The following is a 19,957-nucleotide window of genomic DNA, read 5'->3' as shown; positions in this document are numbered from 1 at the left end:
CTAAGGACAAATGGTGGTAATTCGTGCATGTTAAAAACACGATTAGAACCCTCAATACTTTGGGTTTAACCCTTCCACACCCTCTCCCCAAAAAGTGCCTTCACTAAAATGTGGCATAATTGAAAAAAATTACCGACCTTGAAAAAGTCCTGCACTCTTATCCTGGTTTTCCTGTTCGACGAAATTGTTTCATCTTCTGCAAATCATGTTCTTCCAATGTCTTTGTTCCCCATATTTGCTTTATGTAAAAACTTTAAAACACTCTCAATAAAGGAAAGAAGCACAAAAGGAAAAAAGCAGCCTGGTTCACAGACGAACTGATCACCTCCAAACGCACCTGCCAGGAACTTAAGAAAAAATGGCTTCTCGAGCGCACACCCGACAGCCTGGCAACCCACAAGGAAGCCACCCGCAAGCACCACCAACTAATCCGACTTGCCAAACGCTCCCACTTCACAGAACGCCTAAACAACAACGCACACGACAGCAAGGAGCTCTTCTGCATCGTGAAGGAGCTCTCCAACCCCAGCGCCAACGACGTCCCACCATCCCAGAAACTCTGCGACGCACTCTCCACCTTCTTTTACCAGAAAATCGCCACCATCCACGACAGCCTCAACACCACACCTCCGCCAGACCCCACCCCCGACAACTCCTCCTACGCCGACCGCCTCACCACCTGGACCCACCTAGATGACGCCGAAACCCGAAAGACCATGAACTCCACCACTCAGGATCCCCCTCAGACCCCTGCCCACACCACGTCTACAACAAAGCCGACTCCATCATCGCCCCCCAACTTCGTAAGATCATCAACCTATCCTTCGATACTGCGACCTTCCCGGACAGCTGGAAGCACGCCAATATCCAAGCCCTCCTCAAGAAACCCAAGGCTGACCTCAACGACCTCAAAAACTTCCACCCGATCTCCCTCCTCCACTTCCCAGCGATGGTCATCGAGAAGATCGTCAACGCCCAGCTCACCCACTACCTCGAAGACAACTCCATCCTAGACCCCTCACAATCCGGATTCAGACGCAATCACAGCACCGAGACTGCACTCCTCGCCGCCACAGATGACATCAGACAGCAAATGGACAACGGCGAAACTTCAGCCCTCATCCTCCTAGACCTCTCCGCTGCCTTCGATACGGTCTGCCACGGCACCCTACTAACTCGTCTCCACGAAGCCGGAATACAAGACAAAGCCCTCAACTGGATCTCCTCATTTCTCTCCGGCAGAACCCAGAGAGTCCGACTCTCACCCTTCCGCTCCGAAGCCACCAACCTCATCTGCGGCATCCCCCAAGGCTCCTCGCTAAGCCCAACACTGTTCAACGTCTACATGGCCCCCCTCGCACAACTGGCCCGTCTGCACAACCTCAGCATCCTCTCCTACGCCGACGACACACAGTTCATCCTCTCCCTCACCAATGACCCACACACCGTCAAAGCCAACCTCCACGAGGGATTGAAATCCATCGGCGAGTGGATGAGAAACAGCCCCCTGAAACTAAACTCCGACAAGACGGAAGTCCTCATCCTCGGACGCACCCCCTCGGCCTGAGATGACTCCTGGTGGCCCACCGCGCTGGGTCCCCCCCCCCCCTACTCCAGCCAACCACGCACGCAACCTCGGCGTCATCCTCGACTCCGCCCTCACCATGTCCAAACAGGTCAACGCAGTCTCCTCCTCCTGCTTCAACACCCTCTGCATGCTCCGTAGAATCTACAAGTGGATCACGACGGAAACCAGAAAAACGGTGACCCAGGCCCTCGTCAGTAGCAGACTTGACTACGGCAACGCACTCTACACAGGCATCCCATCCAACGACTCCAACGCATCCAGAACGCATCCGCCCGCCTGATCCTCGACATACCCCGCCGATGCCACATCTCCCACCACCTGAAGGACCTCCACTGGCTCCCCGTGGACAAGAGGATCACCTTTAAACTCCTCACCCACGCGCACAAAGTACTACACAACGCCGGACCCTCCTACCTGAACAACAGACTCAACTTCTACGTCCCCTCCCACCAACTCCGCTGTGCCAACCTCTCCCTCGCCATCGTGCCCCGATTCCAACGCAAGACCTCCGGCGGCAGATCCTTCTCCTACCTCGCCGCCAAGACTGGAACTCCCTCCCTACCCCCCTGCGCCAGACCCAGAACCTCCTCACCTTCAGGAGACTCCTCAAGACCTGGCTCTTCGACCAATAGCAGCTGCCCCCACCTCCCAGCGCCTTGAAACCTTTACGGGTACATAGCGCGCTTTATAAATTTAATGATTGATTGAAAGGGCTATTTCCCAGGAAAGATCCCTTGTGCTGTTTTCATTCAAGTGTGGCTATGATACAATCATAGCTAAGAGGTGGATAGTTGACAAGTTCAATCGTGGTAAACAGACTCAACCTTTTATCCTTTAGAAGGCATCAACAGCATTTGTAGCACTTAGGTGTGGACAGAGTGCATTGTGAGGCGTCCTACAAAAATATTATTACTTTTTTGTAGTAATTATACATTACAATCACAGTAAGTACTGTGAAAATATCAACCTTCTAACACACCTCTTAAGGGTAAAAAGAATTGAATAAATACATTGCTGATGCCAGAAAGTTGGATTTTCTATTTTTTGGACTCCAAATTAACTCAATTGTTAGTCTTTAGAAAACCCAGCTTTCTTGTACAGAGCCCCTCAACTTCACAGTAAGTGTTCAATTACCATGTTATTAGATTCAATGAAAAGAAGTATGTTCCTAAAACTTTACTTGGGCAGGACCCGTTCGTCCTTCAGCCCTTTAAACCAGTCTGCTATGACATATAAATGCCCCCTTGCCCACAATCAACATTTTTCTTGCTCACAGGAGGCACCCCTCAATGGCCTCTAAATACCTTCCAGCCTGTCCCAGTTTCTCGCATTTGTCCTACAGCATGTGGTCATACCAGCAAGAAGCAGCAGAATCCAAAAGCGTACTAATTGGGGAGAGGTACACCAATTATCGTTGCCCTTGTAGAATAGGCTTTCGGCCTCTTTGGGAGACTATTATTAGCCATCTGACAACAGAGTATACTACAAGACATAAGCTTGTTCTAATGGGTCCATAATTCACAAGCAAGTGATGTGACTCTCTAAAATCTATAGTTTTGTCTAGACAGAAATTTAGCACTCTTTACAGCCATAGTGTGATGGGAGCTCTCTGGTAGACAAGAAGGATTTTGAAAGAAAGTCATTAACAAACTAGTGTGCTTGAAGAGAAATTTTGAAACGACTTTAGGAAGGAAACTCAGACAGGTTTTCTTCACATTGTTCTTTTGAAACGTTATAGGGTTTGTGGCAGCTCAGGCCTGAATCGCAGTGACTGTGAGCCGAAGTCATAGCTACTAGGAAAGCAGCGCTCAGTTATTCACTAAGAATGTCTTATGCATCAGTTCAAAAGACAGTCCCATTAGTTTAGAGAGGACCATGTTTGTTTGTTTTTTTGTTTTTTTTACAACCTTCATGTTTCAGGTTTACAAGCAACACTATAAAAAAAAGTCAGCGGACAGAAGTTTGCATGACAAGAGACAGTACACGTGATACATTATGATTGTAACACAAATAATTCCAAGTGTACAGGCTAATCTATGTCCCCCAGATGGACAGCGAGTCCTCACTACGTAAGTGACATGGAGCTCTGGTTTTATTCAGAGTATTGATACCACTGTCGGGGCTTCACCCCTTCTTGTCACCCGTGCCGTCACTGTCTGTTGAGGTCGTATCCAAGTCGGGGTCTAAAAGAATGTCGACCAGGTCCCTCCAGTCAGCTAGGTCATCATTCACTTTGTTGTCTCGTTTACTGAGCTTCATGAGTATCTCCTCTGCTTAGGACCACTCCAAAAAATATCTTTATGCCACAATGTAACCTCAGGTGTCTTCTGCACCATTCAGGTGATAGCGATACTCCATCGAGCTAAAACAAAGACAACTGTAGGAATTTGTATGTTACCTTCCTGCCCTTTGGACACTTTTTGTCACTTAGAAGGCAACACTGAGGAGAAAGCGTCATGTTCAAGTGTGTAGTTCTAGTAATGACGTCTACCACCAGCCTTCAGAAGGTCTGTATTAATCTGCACTGCCAAAACTAAATGCATAAAGCCTGCACCACTGGTGCCACAGCGCGGGCAACTGTTGGGGAATGTCGGGCCATACAGTGCATGTCCTGGGGGTAAAATAAGTCCTATGGCAAAAGTTGTAGAGCACCAATTTAAAGCGGGTGTTACAAAAGGCACTGTGGATTAGTTCATTAACTCACACCCAATCCCAGTCATCCAACGGGTTGTCCAAGTCTCCATCTCAAACTGCACAAGCCTGGGGTGGCGGACCCACCACGCCTGCACACATGGATCTGTACAGCAGCAAAATCAAACGAGGACCCAAGACGCAACCTATGAGGATCCTCAGCATTTGTGAAGGTTTGGGTGCTGAGGGATAAGATGGCCAAACCACCCTTGCCGTTTCTGCCAGGGCTAAGTGTGTACTCCTGGTGGGCCTCCCCAAAGGAGATTAAAGTCTCTCTGGGGTACAAATGGCTTAAGGGAGTGCAAGTATTCTCCCCCCCCCCCCCCCACCCACCAAATATGTGATGTTCTACATTATCTGTCTGGCTGGTTTTGGTGTCTGAATCGTTTGTTCTCTGTGAAATGGGACCTGTTTCAATACAGTTCGCACATATGACTGCCATAGTAGAGCGGTTTGTCGAACTATGTTGAGAAGGTCCTGCAAAATCCCTGCGCCCTCCATTAACAATTATGGCAGACATTCTGCCTTGACTCTGCCAGCTGTTGCTCCCAGTTGTCGTCTGAGTCAAGCCAACAAGCTGCATGCTGGATGTGTGCTGCATAATAATACAGGTCAAGGCGCGGGAGTTCCAGCCTCTCATCCTCGTATCATTTAGTTAACACTGTCCACGCCAACCCTGCTAGGACGTCCTTCCCATAGAAGAGAAATAATGAGAGCATCAACCCGCTTAAAGAAGAGTGGACCATGTTAAGTTCCCAAGGAGGAGAAAGGTTTAACTGTCAGAAAAACCTTTTCTACCCTTGAATACCCTCAAAGATGTTTTTTTTTACCACAGGCACTCTGAAGAAAAAGATTTAGAGTACATTTACTTTTGAAAGTAACAGCAGGAAGATTTACCTTAACTGAGAATGGGTGTTATACAGATCTCGCTAAGAGGAGAAGTTAAGGAAGATCTGCCTTTTCTTGACATCTGGAGAAACCAAAGATGTCCCGATTATAATAGATGCAGAATCTCTTCCATTTAAAAGTGTCCAGTGTACTAGCTGAAGAAGGGTTACACTCTTTCAAAACGTCCATACAGTTTTCTGTGCCTATATTGTATGAGTTCAAAAGACAGGCTGCAAAGTTTAGTTTTGGAAAGTTGGCAAGCAGGATCTGGCCCGTGAACTTGTAAAGGAGATTAGGTCAGCATGGCAGTGTTCTGAGCAAGATAGAAAGTTGGTAAACCACCAATGACATGGCTGTTCCAGGTATGAGAATCATCCTTGTTCTGGTGCAAGTTAGCTTGATTATTACTGATGGAATCTGGAGGAAATGAGTGAAGAAACATGCCTGAACACTTTATCAAAAGGCTATTTCCCTTCATTCCAAATTGATAATTTAAGGAAGCGAATTCCAGGCGTTTGTTTGTTTTCAGCAATATGTGGATCACTTTCAGAGCCAGTTTTGAAAGACATATTGCAGAACTTCATTTTGTAGAACCCACTCGTGATTTTCCTGTAATGTTCTGCTGAGTCATTCTGTTTCTACACACCGCAAAGGGGCACTGCTGACACTTCTAATTATTTTGATACAAGCATTTTCCAATTGATTGACCTCCTGAAGATAGAAGCCTGGAATGATTCAGTCATTGCTTGTTCAATTAATACGTTGTTGCCATTCTTTGGACCAAAAGGGGGTTACCCTACCCTGGAAGCATCTGTTTTTTTGCATGTAGTGCTGTAGGTTCACATACTGTGCATACTCCTGTCATCTAGTGTTGGACTCAGAAGTTGTAAGTTGTTTTATTTCGAAAAAGCCTTTTGAGTCCCAAGGTCTGGGTGAATTCTTCTCTGGGTGTAGATGCGCATGGGCACCAAAGTTTTTCACCAAATGGGTGGAAGTAAGTATGGTGTAGTGTGTTAGAAGTAATGTTGACCATGCAAGTATAAAATAATTATTTTAAAGTGAAATATATCTGTAATAACTACTGGCTTCCGGGGGAAGAGGGTGGGCACATGTGAATCTACAGCACTACATGCAACAAACAGATGCTTACAAGGTAAGTAACATATTACACATGTACGTAGCATGTGTGGCTGTGCATACGTGTGCTGTGCACAGACTGTAAAGCAGTACTCCCTGAAGCGGTGGCCAGCCAGTGGACAGTGCCAAGGTCTGATACAAAGTTTTGATAACTCTGGACTGCTCTCTTGCCAGGACGTCCACAAAGTAGTGTTTTGTAAATGTGTGTGGAGTGGACCATGTGGCATGATGAGGCAGCTCTCCAAGTGTCGGTTATGGTTAGATTTCCCAGAAAAGCCAGTGATGCACCCTGTTTGTGGGTGGAGTGAGGCCTGGGTGGGAAGGAAGGACTCTTAGCTTTAGTATAGCATGTCTGAATACATTTGATGATCCACATAGCAATCCCTGCCTTTGAAATGGTGTGGCCTTTATGAGGCTGAAAGAAAACTACACAAACCGCTCTTTTGCAGAAGGATTTGGCCCAGTGTAGAATGTACAAAAGAGCACCGTTACTGTGAAGAGTCTGGAGTGTTCTTTCAGCAACAGTGTCAGGTCGTGGAAAAAAGACTGGGAGCTTGAAAGATTAAGGTGGAAACACGAGAGCACCTAGGGCAAAAATGTAGAATAAGTTCTAAAAACTAGCTTGTCTTTGTATACTCGGAAAAAAGGTTCTTGAAGTGGGAGGCCTGCATTTCACTCATAAGCCTATAAGTGATGCAACTGCTATGAGGAAGGTAACCACCAAGAAAGGAACTGCAGAGGACACATATGCAGTGGTTCGAAAGAGCCACATCAGTCTCTTGAGGACAATATTGAGGTTCAGATTTAGAGCAGGGGACACCCTTGGTGGAATAACACGCTTAAGGTCCTCCATGAACACTTTTATAAAAGGGATTATGAAGAGGGAAGAATATTCCCTATTCTGCATACAGGCAGCAATGGCGGTTAGGTGTATCATGACTGATGTGTAAGCCAACCCAACCTTTAATTGTGCAAGGTAACCAGTGATGTACTGCACTGTAGGAGTGAGTGAATTGACACTGTTTGAAGTACAGTAGTGAACCAAACGCTTCCCTTTTGCAGCATAGCAAGTGTGTGTGGTGGGCCTACTGGCTTCTCTCAGTATGTCCTGCGGCAAACCAAGTTAATCAAACCCTAGGACCTCAACAGCCAAATCACTAGGTTGAGCTGCCTGGGGTCAGGGTGCCTGCCTTGCTGTGGTTGAGAACCATGGTTGTCTGGCTACGTCAAAGCCACCTGGATAAGGGTGAGGGATGTTTGTATCCTGACCATGTACGGAATGACTGGGGAGGAGGAAAGGCACAGGCCAAGACCTTTTGATCAGTTCATCAACAGAGCACTGCCAACTCACCAGGGATGTGGAAACGTGGTGGTGACGTTTTGGCATTTGGTGTTTTCTGCTGTGGCAAAAAGGTCTATGTCTGGGTTGCCCCTCCTGGAAAAGCACGGGAGAATGACTTGTAGTTGAAGGTTCTACTTGTGGACTTGTTGCTGCATCCTACTGAGCAGGTTTGCAAAGTCACTGTCCACGTCCTGAATGTATTGTGCCAAGATGTGAACTATGTCATGGATGGCCCAACACCAGATTTGTTTCACTAGGGTTGACAGGTGAGGTGTGTGCATGACTCCTTGTGTCTGAAGGTACAGCATGGCGGTCATGTAGTATGCATGAATTAGGATTAGCTTGCGGTGATCACAGACAGTGGACCATCAGGTCATTGGTGTGCCCTGTAGCCGTCTAGAGCGGAGTGTGCAATGGTCACCTATGGAACTGGGTGTGCAACAGGCCTGCCCTGCAAATGCACTTTGTTGTTCCACCACTACATAGTAATGTGTGCTGGCCCTTACCAACACCAGATTCTCCATCTGACACTCTGCTTGTGACCACACTTTAGGGCTGGGGAAAGCTTTTCCCACAACAGTGTTGAGGACAACATCTAGAAAGGGCTGGACTTGAAGTGGCTCTATGTGGCAATTTGTATTGTTCACAGTGAACACAAGGTTGTGTAGGAGGGAGACTGTAGGCTGGGGTGCGAGTCAGCCACTCCTGTCTGCTTGCTACATTGATCAGACTGTTGTTTATGTTGGGATCACATGAATTCCCCCTCATCTGAGGTAAGCAGCTACTACTGCTAAACACTTGGTGAAGTCCCTCGGGCCATGATGACTCTGCAGGGTAACACTTTGAACTGGTAGTGTTGACCAATTATCATGAAACGGACATAGCAGCATTGAGCTGGATGAATCAGGATGTGAAAGTAAGTATCCTTCAAGTCGAGAACGGCCAAGAAGTGGCCTTGTTGCAGCAGGAGGAAGATATTCTGTAGTGTGACCATAGGAAAGTGTTCTGTTAAGATTTATCTGTTGAGGATAGAGGTTGAGGATGTGGCTTTTGCGCTACCTCCGTACCTTTTCCTCTGAAAGCAGCCCCTGCCAGAAGGGACCGACCAGGTGCTCATTGCTTTGGTGGTCTTCCTTGATGATCTCAAATATTGACTCAACCTGAGGTCCAGAAGAGGTGCTCTGCATCGAATGAGAGGTTGACAAGGTGCTGTAGTACCTCCGTTTTGAAGCCAGACATGCAGAACCAGGAGTAGTGCTGTAGGATGACCATGGTGTTCAATTCCCTGGTGGCAGTATCAACTGCATCCAAAGCACACCCAATGGTGCATTGTAGATGGCCCTGCCTTCCTCAACACCGCCCCCACCACACAACACTGGTCAGGGAGGTGATACAAGAGCCCCTCCAACTCCTCTCAGTGGGCTCGGATGTAACTAGAGAAGGCCTACTGAGTTGGCAAAGCAGCAGTGTGTGGCCGGACTATCGCTACTCTATTTCCAGCAGCATCAATCCTGGTCAGGAGGCAGCGAGTCCTAGGTAGCCTAGCTGCTGCTCTCTTTCTAGCGGTTGACCACCAGGGATTCCAGTGGGACATGGCCCATGATGTAAAATGTGTCGTTCGGGACATGGAGGTTTGGTGTTGGGCCGGCAGGGGGTTTATAGTTACCAGACAGAAATGTGGTTTAAGTCAGGGACTATCTGGGAGTCCCCAATGTAATCCTCCGAGACTCCCCTGGAGCACTACGGCACAGGGTCAAAGTCCTCATCTTGAAAATAAGGGAGTGGGCTACTGGGGGTCGGAGGAGGAAGTGGTGGAGGAGAAGGAGGAGGAGAAGGACCAAAGGTTTCTCCTTAGACCTCTTGTGGGGCAAGTGAGACACAGAAGTGTCTGATGGGTGGACTTCATCTAAGGAAAGTTTGTGTTTCTTGGGCAAAACCTTATCTGAGGCCGCAATTTTACTTCTGCATGGATGGATGAAAATATGCCTGGTCTAGGTCCTGCTGAAGCTTCTCGAGGATGGGGCATTCCTCAACATTGAGGCAGGCAGGATTCAGCACCGACTGTGGCAGCGGCCCCAGAGATGTGTCAAGGGTTTATATTGCCTTTGTTCCTTTGATGCCGATGGCCGAGCACTGGCAGGCATCCTCGAGGCCAGTTGAGGAACTGGGGCCTCAGCTTAGTCTCTCCTCAGCTCAGAGGCTGTGTCTCAGTGTCTAATTGCGATTGAAGGTGGAAGCAGTTTCAGCATCAGGCTCTATTACCTACTGAGGGGTGGCGAGGGCAGGGACATCAAAGTACTCATGCATGCCGTGGTCTTTACGCATGGCCTGGAGCTGACCGAGCCGGATAAGCATCCTCTGGAGACTCTGCTTCAAGGAACAACTCCTTGCCTTGCTTCAAGACAGCAGAGCCAATGTATTTGGGGCTAGGCTGGTGGGCTGGGAGCTCTGGCAACTCACCCAATGCCACCTCCTCTTCTTTGGCACCTAGGAGGTCAACCTAGCTGAAAATGTCAGGGGCGTCAGAAAATGACTGGGCCATCTTGCTGTCTGCCCATCATCTTGTCTCGGTGCTGGTGTAAGGGCAAACAAAGAGAAGCAGTCACAGTGGCTCTTGTGTTCTGATGAGAGGCACAAGTTCCAGATAGCATGGAGGTCAGCCCAGGGATATTTAGACTGGCACTGGGGGAATCTTTTAAAAAGCATCCGTTCCATTATCTTTGAAGCATCTTCAGTCTCTGAAAGAAATCTAGAGCATGCAGTGGCCTGAACGGAGGGTCTGATTTAGAGTTTAGCGGAGGGGGTTACTCTGTCACAAATATGACTGATATCCCGTCCATGGTACTACGATCCTTTTCAGCCTATGGAGGTCATAATACGGCACATAGGATATCTGTCACGTCTGAGACCGAGTAACCCGTCCACCAAACTCTAAATCAGGCCCTGAGTGTTTGGCATACAGTGCAAAATAGTGAAGTTACTGAAACAGAATTGATATTCATTTTATATAGGTGATTTGTGAACTCAGATGGCACTTTACAGTAAGCGTCAACTGATTATGGTGTTAAGTTTCCTATGAAACATTGATCAGCCAGTTATCTTTCAAGTGGTAAATGAAAATCCTTTGTTCTTTGATTTGTAAAGCCACTTCCACCATACACTATGAGAAAATTCTTGGTGCTGGCTTCTGACTAAATTGTAAGGCTTTATACCGGAAGTGCGTATTGCTACCAGGAACCCCGGGAATTTCTGATCCTATGCTGAGATGTGGAACTAGGCATGCTCAATATTCATGGAACTCATGGGTCATAACTTGATGTAATCGTGGGGAAATTTGAATCAAGGCAAGCAATCTGAATCTTGCCTTCTTTGACTATTTGTTGGTTACCTTGAGTTTGAAAATGAGCCTGTGCTCCTGTTTGGGTTCCTTTTTTGCATTAGAAAGTAATAGAAATAAATCTCTTATTTTTAATGATTAGGGATGTCCTTCACCGCTTGTTCCTCCAATAGAGTGTTCACTTCTTTTTGAAACTGCTTCTTTCCGAATTGGTAGAATCTCTTTGGTGAAACTTTTAGAGATGGAGGTTTGAACCTTAGTGAGTAGAAATTATCCGCAATATTCAGCATTCGTTTGTCCCTTGTTTTTTTTCTGTAGGATTCACTATTGGAAAAGGAGGAAGTGAGGAGTCAATGCTTTGCCCTTGGTTTTGCTGCTGCTGCTGAATGTTGATGGCGGCGTCTGCCTTTGGCAGACTCTCTCTGGTGGCAAGGCTACCTTTGCTGCTGCTGATGTTGTTGCCTTTGCTGCTGCTGATGTTGTTGTTGCCTTTGCTGCTGCTGATGTTGCCTTGGCTACTAGTCGGAAACCTCCAGGAATTTAAACTATTGTCACAGGATATATAATGAGGTACTTCATATTCCTTTGTCTTTTCAAGGCCTACTGCTTTCCATCTATGTCAATGGAAAGCAAAGTTAAGAACCGCAACTCAATGCTATAGCATAACAGCAGCCATGCACAGCTGGGTCTAAAGAGTCACCTTCAGAGCAGTTTACTTGGTTGGAAACCATAATATGATCATTAAGGACTTGCTGAAAATCTTGCCTACACCAGCTATGCAATTTTTCAGAAATGAGCTGGAGCAAATTGTAAGGGGACCTATTTTACTTGCCTAGCAAGGCAGCTGTGCTATTTTCATAGCTGCACCTACCGTTCTGCACACCTTTTTTGCCAATGTAGTCTATGCACTTGCTTTCTTTTTCCAGTGAGACAGTGGCTGACAGTGCCACTGTCTGATATTTTCTGGTTACTGATGCACTCATTGAGTCTGCTCTACGAAATAGAGGGTCCTGATCTTAAGTGTTTTATTTGTTTAAAAGCCTAGCAGTAGCAGATCTAAATGAGGTAGGTGTGAATAATTGCTGCACCAGCTCAAGGAGAACAGGCTCCAAAGGCCTAGACACAACTCAGTGATTTAAGGTACTGAATATCACAGATGTTGATAAGTGTGTTAAAGGCATCATAATATTCAGTTTTTCTGCCTGCTGTACTAAAACCTCATGGAAAGACGGGATGTAGTGTGGCACCGAGAAAATAAGGAGAGTCTGTAAGAGTAAATGAGTAGCATTTGATGGAGAAAGAAGAAATAATTCTACCCAGAGAAGATGATCTAGGATTTCTAGACCACCAACTGGAATTGCCTGGATTTCCTTCTTCTGACAGGCTATCCAGATCTTCCATAAAGATTCCTATGATGCAGAGGTACTGTAGTAACTGGTTGAGCAGCAGGCAGATTTTGCGTTGTTGTAACCTTAAGAAACGGCACTGATAAAGACACTTGTGGTGAAGCCATAGTGAAAGGAGAAAAATGCAGAGATATTGGATCTGTTAGGGATGGAGCTGCTGAAAAATGTACAGTAGGAGATACTTCCTGATTAGGTGATTAGGCCCTCCTTTTCAGTTTCTAAGGGCCAGATGTATCAAAGGGTTTTACCCATTATGTGTCTATGGGAAGATGTGTCCATACATATGGCCCCAAATCCACTCGGCCGAGAGGTGTATTCAAGTTGAAGATGAGGTCCAAAACACTGACTGATGCATCAATGTCGATGCAGTTTGACAGTGGTGAGGTCTAGGACTTCAACACCGAATAATGCTTTTATGTTGAACACTGCTTGGATGTTAAGTGATAGGATAGAGAGGAGCCCTCAATAGCATACCTTGCTGTTGATGGCGAGCATACTACAACCCTGGCGGTTCTTGAACAAGACACCATCTATCAACTATAGAGCATAGAAACACCACTGTAAATTTGCACTGTACATACTAAATGCCACATGACAAAGTCAGTCAACTAACGTGATTTTAAAAGTGGCAAGACTAAAATTCTTGTCTGCCTAGATCTACAAACATTAAGCATTTCCTGGGAGTTTTGCTTCAACACCGGACATGATACAGTGCAATACTTTCAGGAAATGTCTTCATCTACCTCAGAATAAACACAAAGCACATACAGGTCTGGAATTCGGCCTGCATATGTAGGATTTAGCATGTAAAGCTAACTTTCCGAAATACTGCCTTCTTGCAGGTAATACAAAGCTTTTTGAATTGGGTCTCAAGAACAATTTTAGAAGATAGCTGCTTTAATAACTCCCATTTGCCTGAGTATTCAGATGATGCAATCACTGAACTTCTAAGCACTATATTTGAAGAGTAATCCTTGAAAAATGGTTTTCAAGTCGTCAGAATCTCAAGTTAAGCTGCTCAGCCATGCTATGGGAGTCAGAGAGTTGAGTTCAGACATGCGGATCTGATTATTGACTGAAAATGTTTGTATTTGCTTAACATTATTTAAAAAGGGCAGTACAGAAATCATGACAGAATATACTCTCTATATGCTTCATATTATGCCTCATTTAGGAATTTAGGTCAAGAAATAACCAACACTGTTACTAACCAGGGATGCAGATATAAAGTAAAACAATTATCCATCAATTACGCTGTTATCCAGAGGTTAAGTCTAAGAGAAAAACATATTAAACAGAATGTTCTTGCTAGTAGAATTACACAATGTACAGAATCATCAAAACACTTTCTAAATCATGAGAGCATATCAAAATTACGTTGTGCTCCTAATTTCCTACAAGTCATCTTTAGAAAACTCTCACTATCTAATAATAACTAAAGTCATGTTTAACCTTTTGTATATTTACTTAGTACAGAACGGCTGACTTTTAAATTATGCCATTTTAACTGTAGGGAGGCATAGTGATCTCTTCTATCTTTGTGTTTCCAATTATATTGTATGAAAGTAGATTATTATTTGAAGTGGACAAGTGCACACCTCAAAAGGAGAACACTACCTGCTCTATGTCACACAAATTATATCAATAAACCTGTGCTCAATCCCTGGTAAAGTGACACAAAGTAGCCAGTCCTTAATCTAAAGCAATATGTAAAGTATTTAATTAGTGCATACACAGCAGGAAAAGTGACACAAAATAAAATTCCATAACCAATGTTAAATAAAGAGGAAAAAGTATAAGACTAAAATGACAAAAATCCAATAAGGCAAACCGAAGTATTATTATTATTTTTTTTTTTAAAGATTTAAGTGGAAGTGGTATAAAAATAATAAACAAAACAGCAATGATACTCTATAGAAGCAGTAGACCAGTGCCTAAGTGAAATTTGAGGTGGACTGCGATGGAGCCCAGGTGGGATACAACAAGTGCGTTGGTCCCAGTGAAAGTCAAAAAAGTGTTTAAGTCCAAATACAGAAAGGTTTTGAGTAACAAAATCTACTCTAAGCAGGTTGTTGCCTAAACTGAGGCCCCCACCATGCAACCCATGGCTGGATCCTTGATAGAGGTTAGTCTCAATGGAGCTAAGGAGATTTTTTGCTGAAAATGTTGTGAATACAACACAGAATGGGACTTGGTTGTTTTTTCAGAGCTGCTCAAGGCTTTGACTGGTATAAAGCTGAAATCAAATTATGCAGCACGGATCTGTCAGCCAGATACTTTTTTCCCTGAATGTCCTCTTAAAGATCTGGATAAAATTGTTTTCAGAGATGCCAAACTTTCTTCTGCTACCCAAACAACCCCAAAGACCTCAGGGAAGGGCATTTATAGACTCTCAAAGTGTCAGGCAAAGGGCCACAGCAAAGTCAAGTCCAGCTCCAGTTGCCACTTGTCATCTGGGCGCTTCCAGGAAAAGGCCTCTTACAGCTTGTTGTGTCCTTGTAGCCACACCAAAGGTCAGCCACCTGGTCCTTGGAGTCCTCTTCTTTACCCTAGGTACAAGAGCAGGTCCAGTCCTTCAGTGCTCCTCTGATGTCAAAGACAGCAAGTCCAATCCTTTTCTGATCCATAGTATACGGTGCAGAAATACACCCATTGCATTGAAAGTTAAATGCCATATATGGACTGCAGCACCTAGTGTGCCATCCACAACAGTGGAAGTGAAAACAGCTTCCGGTCAACCTTGGTTGGCCTGCGAGCGGCAGCTAGAACCCTGCTGCACAGACTTGTCAAAGTCTCCCTGTTAACAGGTTGGAATACCTCATTTCAAATATTAAATAAGTCACCTCTAGGCATACCTTGCTGGCCACAAGGTAAGGAGCATAAAGTTCAAGATTGGGACATGTGAGACATCCAAAATAGCATGTTCCTCTAGTAATGAGGCCCAAAACGACATTGGCACTGGTCAGTCGGCTGTAGCTGGTATAGTATAGTTAATACACTTTAATCTATGTCTGACCTGTACCAGCTAAAGATTCAATTCAAAGACTTATTTTGTATATTTATATAAATCCAATCTAATGGTAAAGACGATTTTTATTAAATATATGGGAAATGTACCTTTAAGAAAGTTATCTTTATCATGCCTGAAGTTGTTGGAGGCTCATTTGCATCAGCTGTCCAGCAATCGCCCAGCCGGTGCTCTGAGTTAGGTGTGAAAGAAGTGTGAAAACTGCTCCCAGACCAGAGACAATCTGCTTCAATGTCACAAGTAAATACTTGCATTTGTACCTCTAGTCAGACTGGCTCCAAACCAAGTGGGAGAAAAGTTAACCCTGAACCAGTTTTGAGTGGCCACAGAAGAGGGGACTAAACATGTCACTGGGATATCCTGATATTTCTCAGAATCTGAGAAATTAGTACAATTATAATTAAAATGACTGGTCAATATCTAAACACAAAAACTGACATACGAGGAGGTTATTAAAATAACATTATTGTGTCACATATTGTGTGTGATTATACATTAAACTCCTGCCCCTGTGTCGACCAATTTATCATATCCATTAAATCCTTTGTTCACCGAGTCCGATATATGGATCAATTTACATTTGCCTATGTTTAAAATAAGTCCAATGTCCCTTCCACTTGGGTTCAGTTGTACGTTTTTCAATACCAGCTATTTTAGGTCTTCAGGTGCAGTTTGTGTTTGTTTTGTTAATGTCTAGCATTCATGTGTGATGTTTTTATCTTAACTCTCATTTGTTTGTAGGCCAACAGTTTTTTCTCTATGTAGAATTAGTGCTCCCTTTTAAGGGTCACCCGGCAATGATATATTATTTGCCTACAAGACAGACATCGAAAGAGAATCTGGTGCTTTTCAGGACGCCTTAGACCGCACTGCCTCCCATAAACCGAACCAGACTCCAGTCCATATTTGTATACCTGAGGAGGTTAATAAGTATCTCTTCTGTGGCATTTTTAGTGTGCAAGCTACAAACAGCCCGCATCAGCGTTTTAACTAAACCACCACAATGCCAAGCGGCTGGAGATTTTCATTCATGACCTATCAAAAAACGGGTAAGGTCAAGTTATAACACATTTACATGACTACTGAGGAGTACTTTACCCTGATAGCATACATGAACTGGTGAGTAGACCACACAATTTTTTCTAAATAACACCGTTCTATTTTTTTTAAATGACCAAAGCTTTTTTATCCTCTATATTTAAGGCCTGGTCTGACTCAAATAACTATTTTTACAGACAATTAGGGAGCACTTAACCCCCGATAGCATTGACAACTCGCTAGGCAAAATAGTAAATTAGTTAGTGAATACCTCCATTTTATTGCGTATATGTATCTCTCAGAAAGCCTATTACTTCACAGAACACTTTAGGAGCCTGTCCCTTGTGTATTCAGGCCCTGGCTTGTATCATCCGGAGGGCAACTCTTGACACCACCATTTGGTAATCTGCTTCGCTGGTGTATTCTCCTTTAACTTCATTGGAGGTGAACGGAGGTGCTACCACAGAATACCTTTTGTACTCAATTATTTTTTTTATTTTTTTACAAGCACCTTAGCTCAATTCTATCACACTGGGTGTATCTACCACATATTGGCCTGACGAAGATCTGGTTTTCTACAAATCAGTATTCAGATGCTAAATTTGGCTGGATGTTGCAATTTGTGTCTTACCAACACTCTTACAATATGACTGTTTGCCTGTACCACAATTGAATTTCAACAAGACACTGTGGTGACTTTGTTGTTGGTTTTTATTCAATGTTCAGGCTCAGTTTGCACTTCAAAGGAGCACTGCGTCAACATACATTTTTACTTTGTGGAATACCAAGTTTGTTTCCTATTGTTTTCATCAATCTAATATCTTGTTTAATTCATGTGGATCAATATAGATGTGTGTTGAGTATTCTCATTAGATGCACATGAAGGGGACCTTCTGTTGATCTCTACCTTGAATTGTAAAATAACTCAATTTAAGTAATTTCCAACACAGTCATTGTAATTATAACTGTATTCACGCCTGTGAGTGGGCACACAGGCTCTGCACAAGGAAAAAGGGTTTCCCTGGCTTCAATTTTGGGGATAGGGTACACTGGGGTACTGTTTGCAGTAAGACAAACAGAAAATATTGAAAAAGTAGGTGGGCTATGTCCTTGGAATATTTTCTCCATCAGCAGGAGAAGGTCTAGGAGTTTGTATTTAAGGTTAAAATTAGTATATGTTATTGGCTCTGTGTTCATTCCATAATATTACAGAGCACCTTTATCAATGGAGACAGAAAAGGCAAGCCCTGTACTGCCAAGAGAAACAGAATGGCATGCTAAGAGAAAATGAATAGTGCAACAAATACTGCTCCTGGAAGAAGTCTGAACATCTGCAGGTCAGAATCCAAGAATCCCTTTTGTCTAATAACTACTAACAAAATTTCTCTGCATTTCAAGTTTATTTTCAATCTCCCTGCTACAAGACGGTTTATGAAGGTTCATTTTCTTTATCTAAGGCTGACAATTGGGCAGCTGAGTCATTCGAGTAGACAGTACAGTTACACGAATCCCAGCCCTAACTGAATAAGATATTTTCAGAAAGTGTTTTTTACTGCACATTACAGTTGTTGGCAACTTTGTAGTTTTGTAATCTCATGTTAGTATATAGTTTATGTTCCGGACTGCCAGCTATCACTAGCAGTGCTCAATTTCCTATATTGCACACACCGCATAAAGTACAATACCAACTGGTCTTAAAATGATTTCCCACACAGGAGCAGGATTACAATTGGGCTTTGCTCGCCCTTTCCTATATTGGGATTCGGATGGAGCTTGGCTGCTTTCTGGACACGTTTCCTGACTATGTCCTGCAACATTTTTACATACTTTATTTCAGATTTACTGCCTATTTTTCTTGTTGCACCTGCTTAGCTATTTTTTAGCATCATTCCTAGCCCCCTTAAGAGTAGGAGTTTCCTGTTCCTTTTTTATGGTTTCCTATATTTTACCCCTCAACTGTAGTTTCACTTCATATACTTTACTTAATTTTCCCCATCAATCTGCTAACTGTCAATAGTTTCAGCACAATTGTTTTCTTGCTGGTCCACCCAGTTCTACTGCTATACTCTTTACATGCATTTACATGTCTGAGTCAAGGTTAGGATTTACTGTACTTCGCATGGTGTTTATGGTTTGCTCTCTACTATCTAAATAATGCTATTATTTTTGCTCCTAAATAGTACTTAGATTTTCTGTAATTCTGCTAATATTTTTCAGTGCCTGGTATTCCTTCATACCTCCAAGACAAGTACTGCATGCAGGCATTCAAAATGCCTTACATATTTTTCTAGTTTGAGCCACTAGTATCTGAAAAAGACAATTGAGTATTAGCAGGGTACACCTGCTTTAAACACCTGTAAACTAAAGCAAATTCATTAGTAGCCAAATCCATTGATAAAATGTGAGGAAATTAAAATGTAAACCAAACCTCCACGTGTTTGCGTCTGGATCAAAAACTTCTATTGTCTTTAAGTAAGTTGTTCCATCAAATCCACCAACAGCCATTAGCTGTCCATTCACGACTGCGAGACCGACCTGCAGAACAGAAACAAAATTGATCTCAGACTTTGGTAGTAGACCTCCTACAAGAACAAGATGACATACAAGAAGTACAAGACATTGTACTGGGACTGAAAGTGCGCTGGGTTCCCGCTAACCAGGCCCCCTATGGCAGAGCTCTTTCCCAAAACTGCAGAGTTGTTTCCCCAATTGGCAAAACCATTAGCACCCTCTGTAAATGGTACCGCTGGTAACTAGGGTACCAAAGAGGGTCCCTATTGGACCACTCACCAAGCACATGACAGGCTGCCGTTGCGGGCTGCATTTATATGTCTGTGACTTGACAAAGACATATATTGCATGGAGTGTTAGTGGACATGGCACACAGGCTGTGTGCCATATCATGTTTTCCCTTTTGTCTGCACCAACACTCCATGCAATATATGTCTTTGTCAAGTCACAGACATATAAATGCAGCCCGCAACGGCAGTCTGTCATGTGCTTGGTGAGGGGCCCCTTAGTGCTGCAGCACTTAGGAACACTCGTTAGCACCTCTGGCCATAGGGACTTGCAGAGGGTGCTAAAGGATGTGCTAATTGTACAGTTTTGGGGGAAAGAACACTGGCACTGGGGACCTGGTTGGCAGGGACCCAGTGCACTTCATTCAAAGTTACATCAAATACCAGGCAAAAAGTGCAGAGTGGCTACTGCAACAAAAACCCAGTTCCCTACAACTGTCAAGACAATAGTGCTTTGTGAAAGTGTGCACTGATGTCCACTAAGCAGCCTGAGAGATACCCAGGACAGGCACCAGTGCAGTAGAAGCAGCCTTGGCCAGAGTGGAATGGGCCCTTAATCCTTCAGATGGCTGTTTCGTAGATAGTGTGTAGTAGATTTAATTGCAGAGATGGTTCTTTTCTGCACTGCCTTGCCTTTCTTTACACCCAAAGGGCTGATCATCCACCCGATGTCTCTGGTACAGTCAATATAGTAATGACAGGCT

At 44.2% G+C, this 19,957-nt stretch overlaps 1 protein-coding gene across 1 annotated transcript in view; it reads right to left on the bottom strand.

Moving 5' to 3' along the window:
• The window catches only part of KLHL20 (kelch like family member 20), a 155,424-nt gene that overhangs the window by 15,777 nt on the left and 119,690 nt on the right, over positions 1–19,957 (bottom strand). Inside the window, exon 11 of the mRNA XM_069232038.1 lies at positions 18,884–18,990. Coding sequence (XP_069088139.1) covers positions 18,884–18,990 — 107 coding nt within the window. The remainder of the gene's footprint in view (positions 1–18,883; positions 18,991–19,957) is intronic.

This window comes from Pleurodeles waltl, chromosome 4_2 (genome assembly GCF_031143425.1).
Source record: "Pleurodeles waltl isolate 20211129_DDA chromosome 4_2, aPleWal1.hap1.20221129, whole genome shotgun sequence".
NCBI lineage: Eukaryota > Metazoa > Chordata > Amphibia > Caudata > Salamandridae > Pleurodeles > Pleurodeles waltl.
Note: the sequence above shows the minus strand (reverse complement) of the source record. Positions and strands in the feature narration are given on the sequence as shown.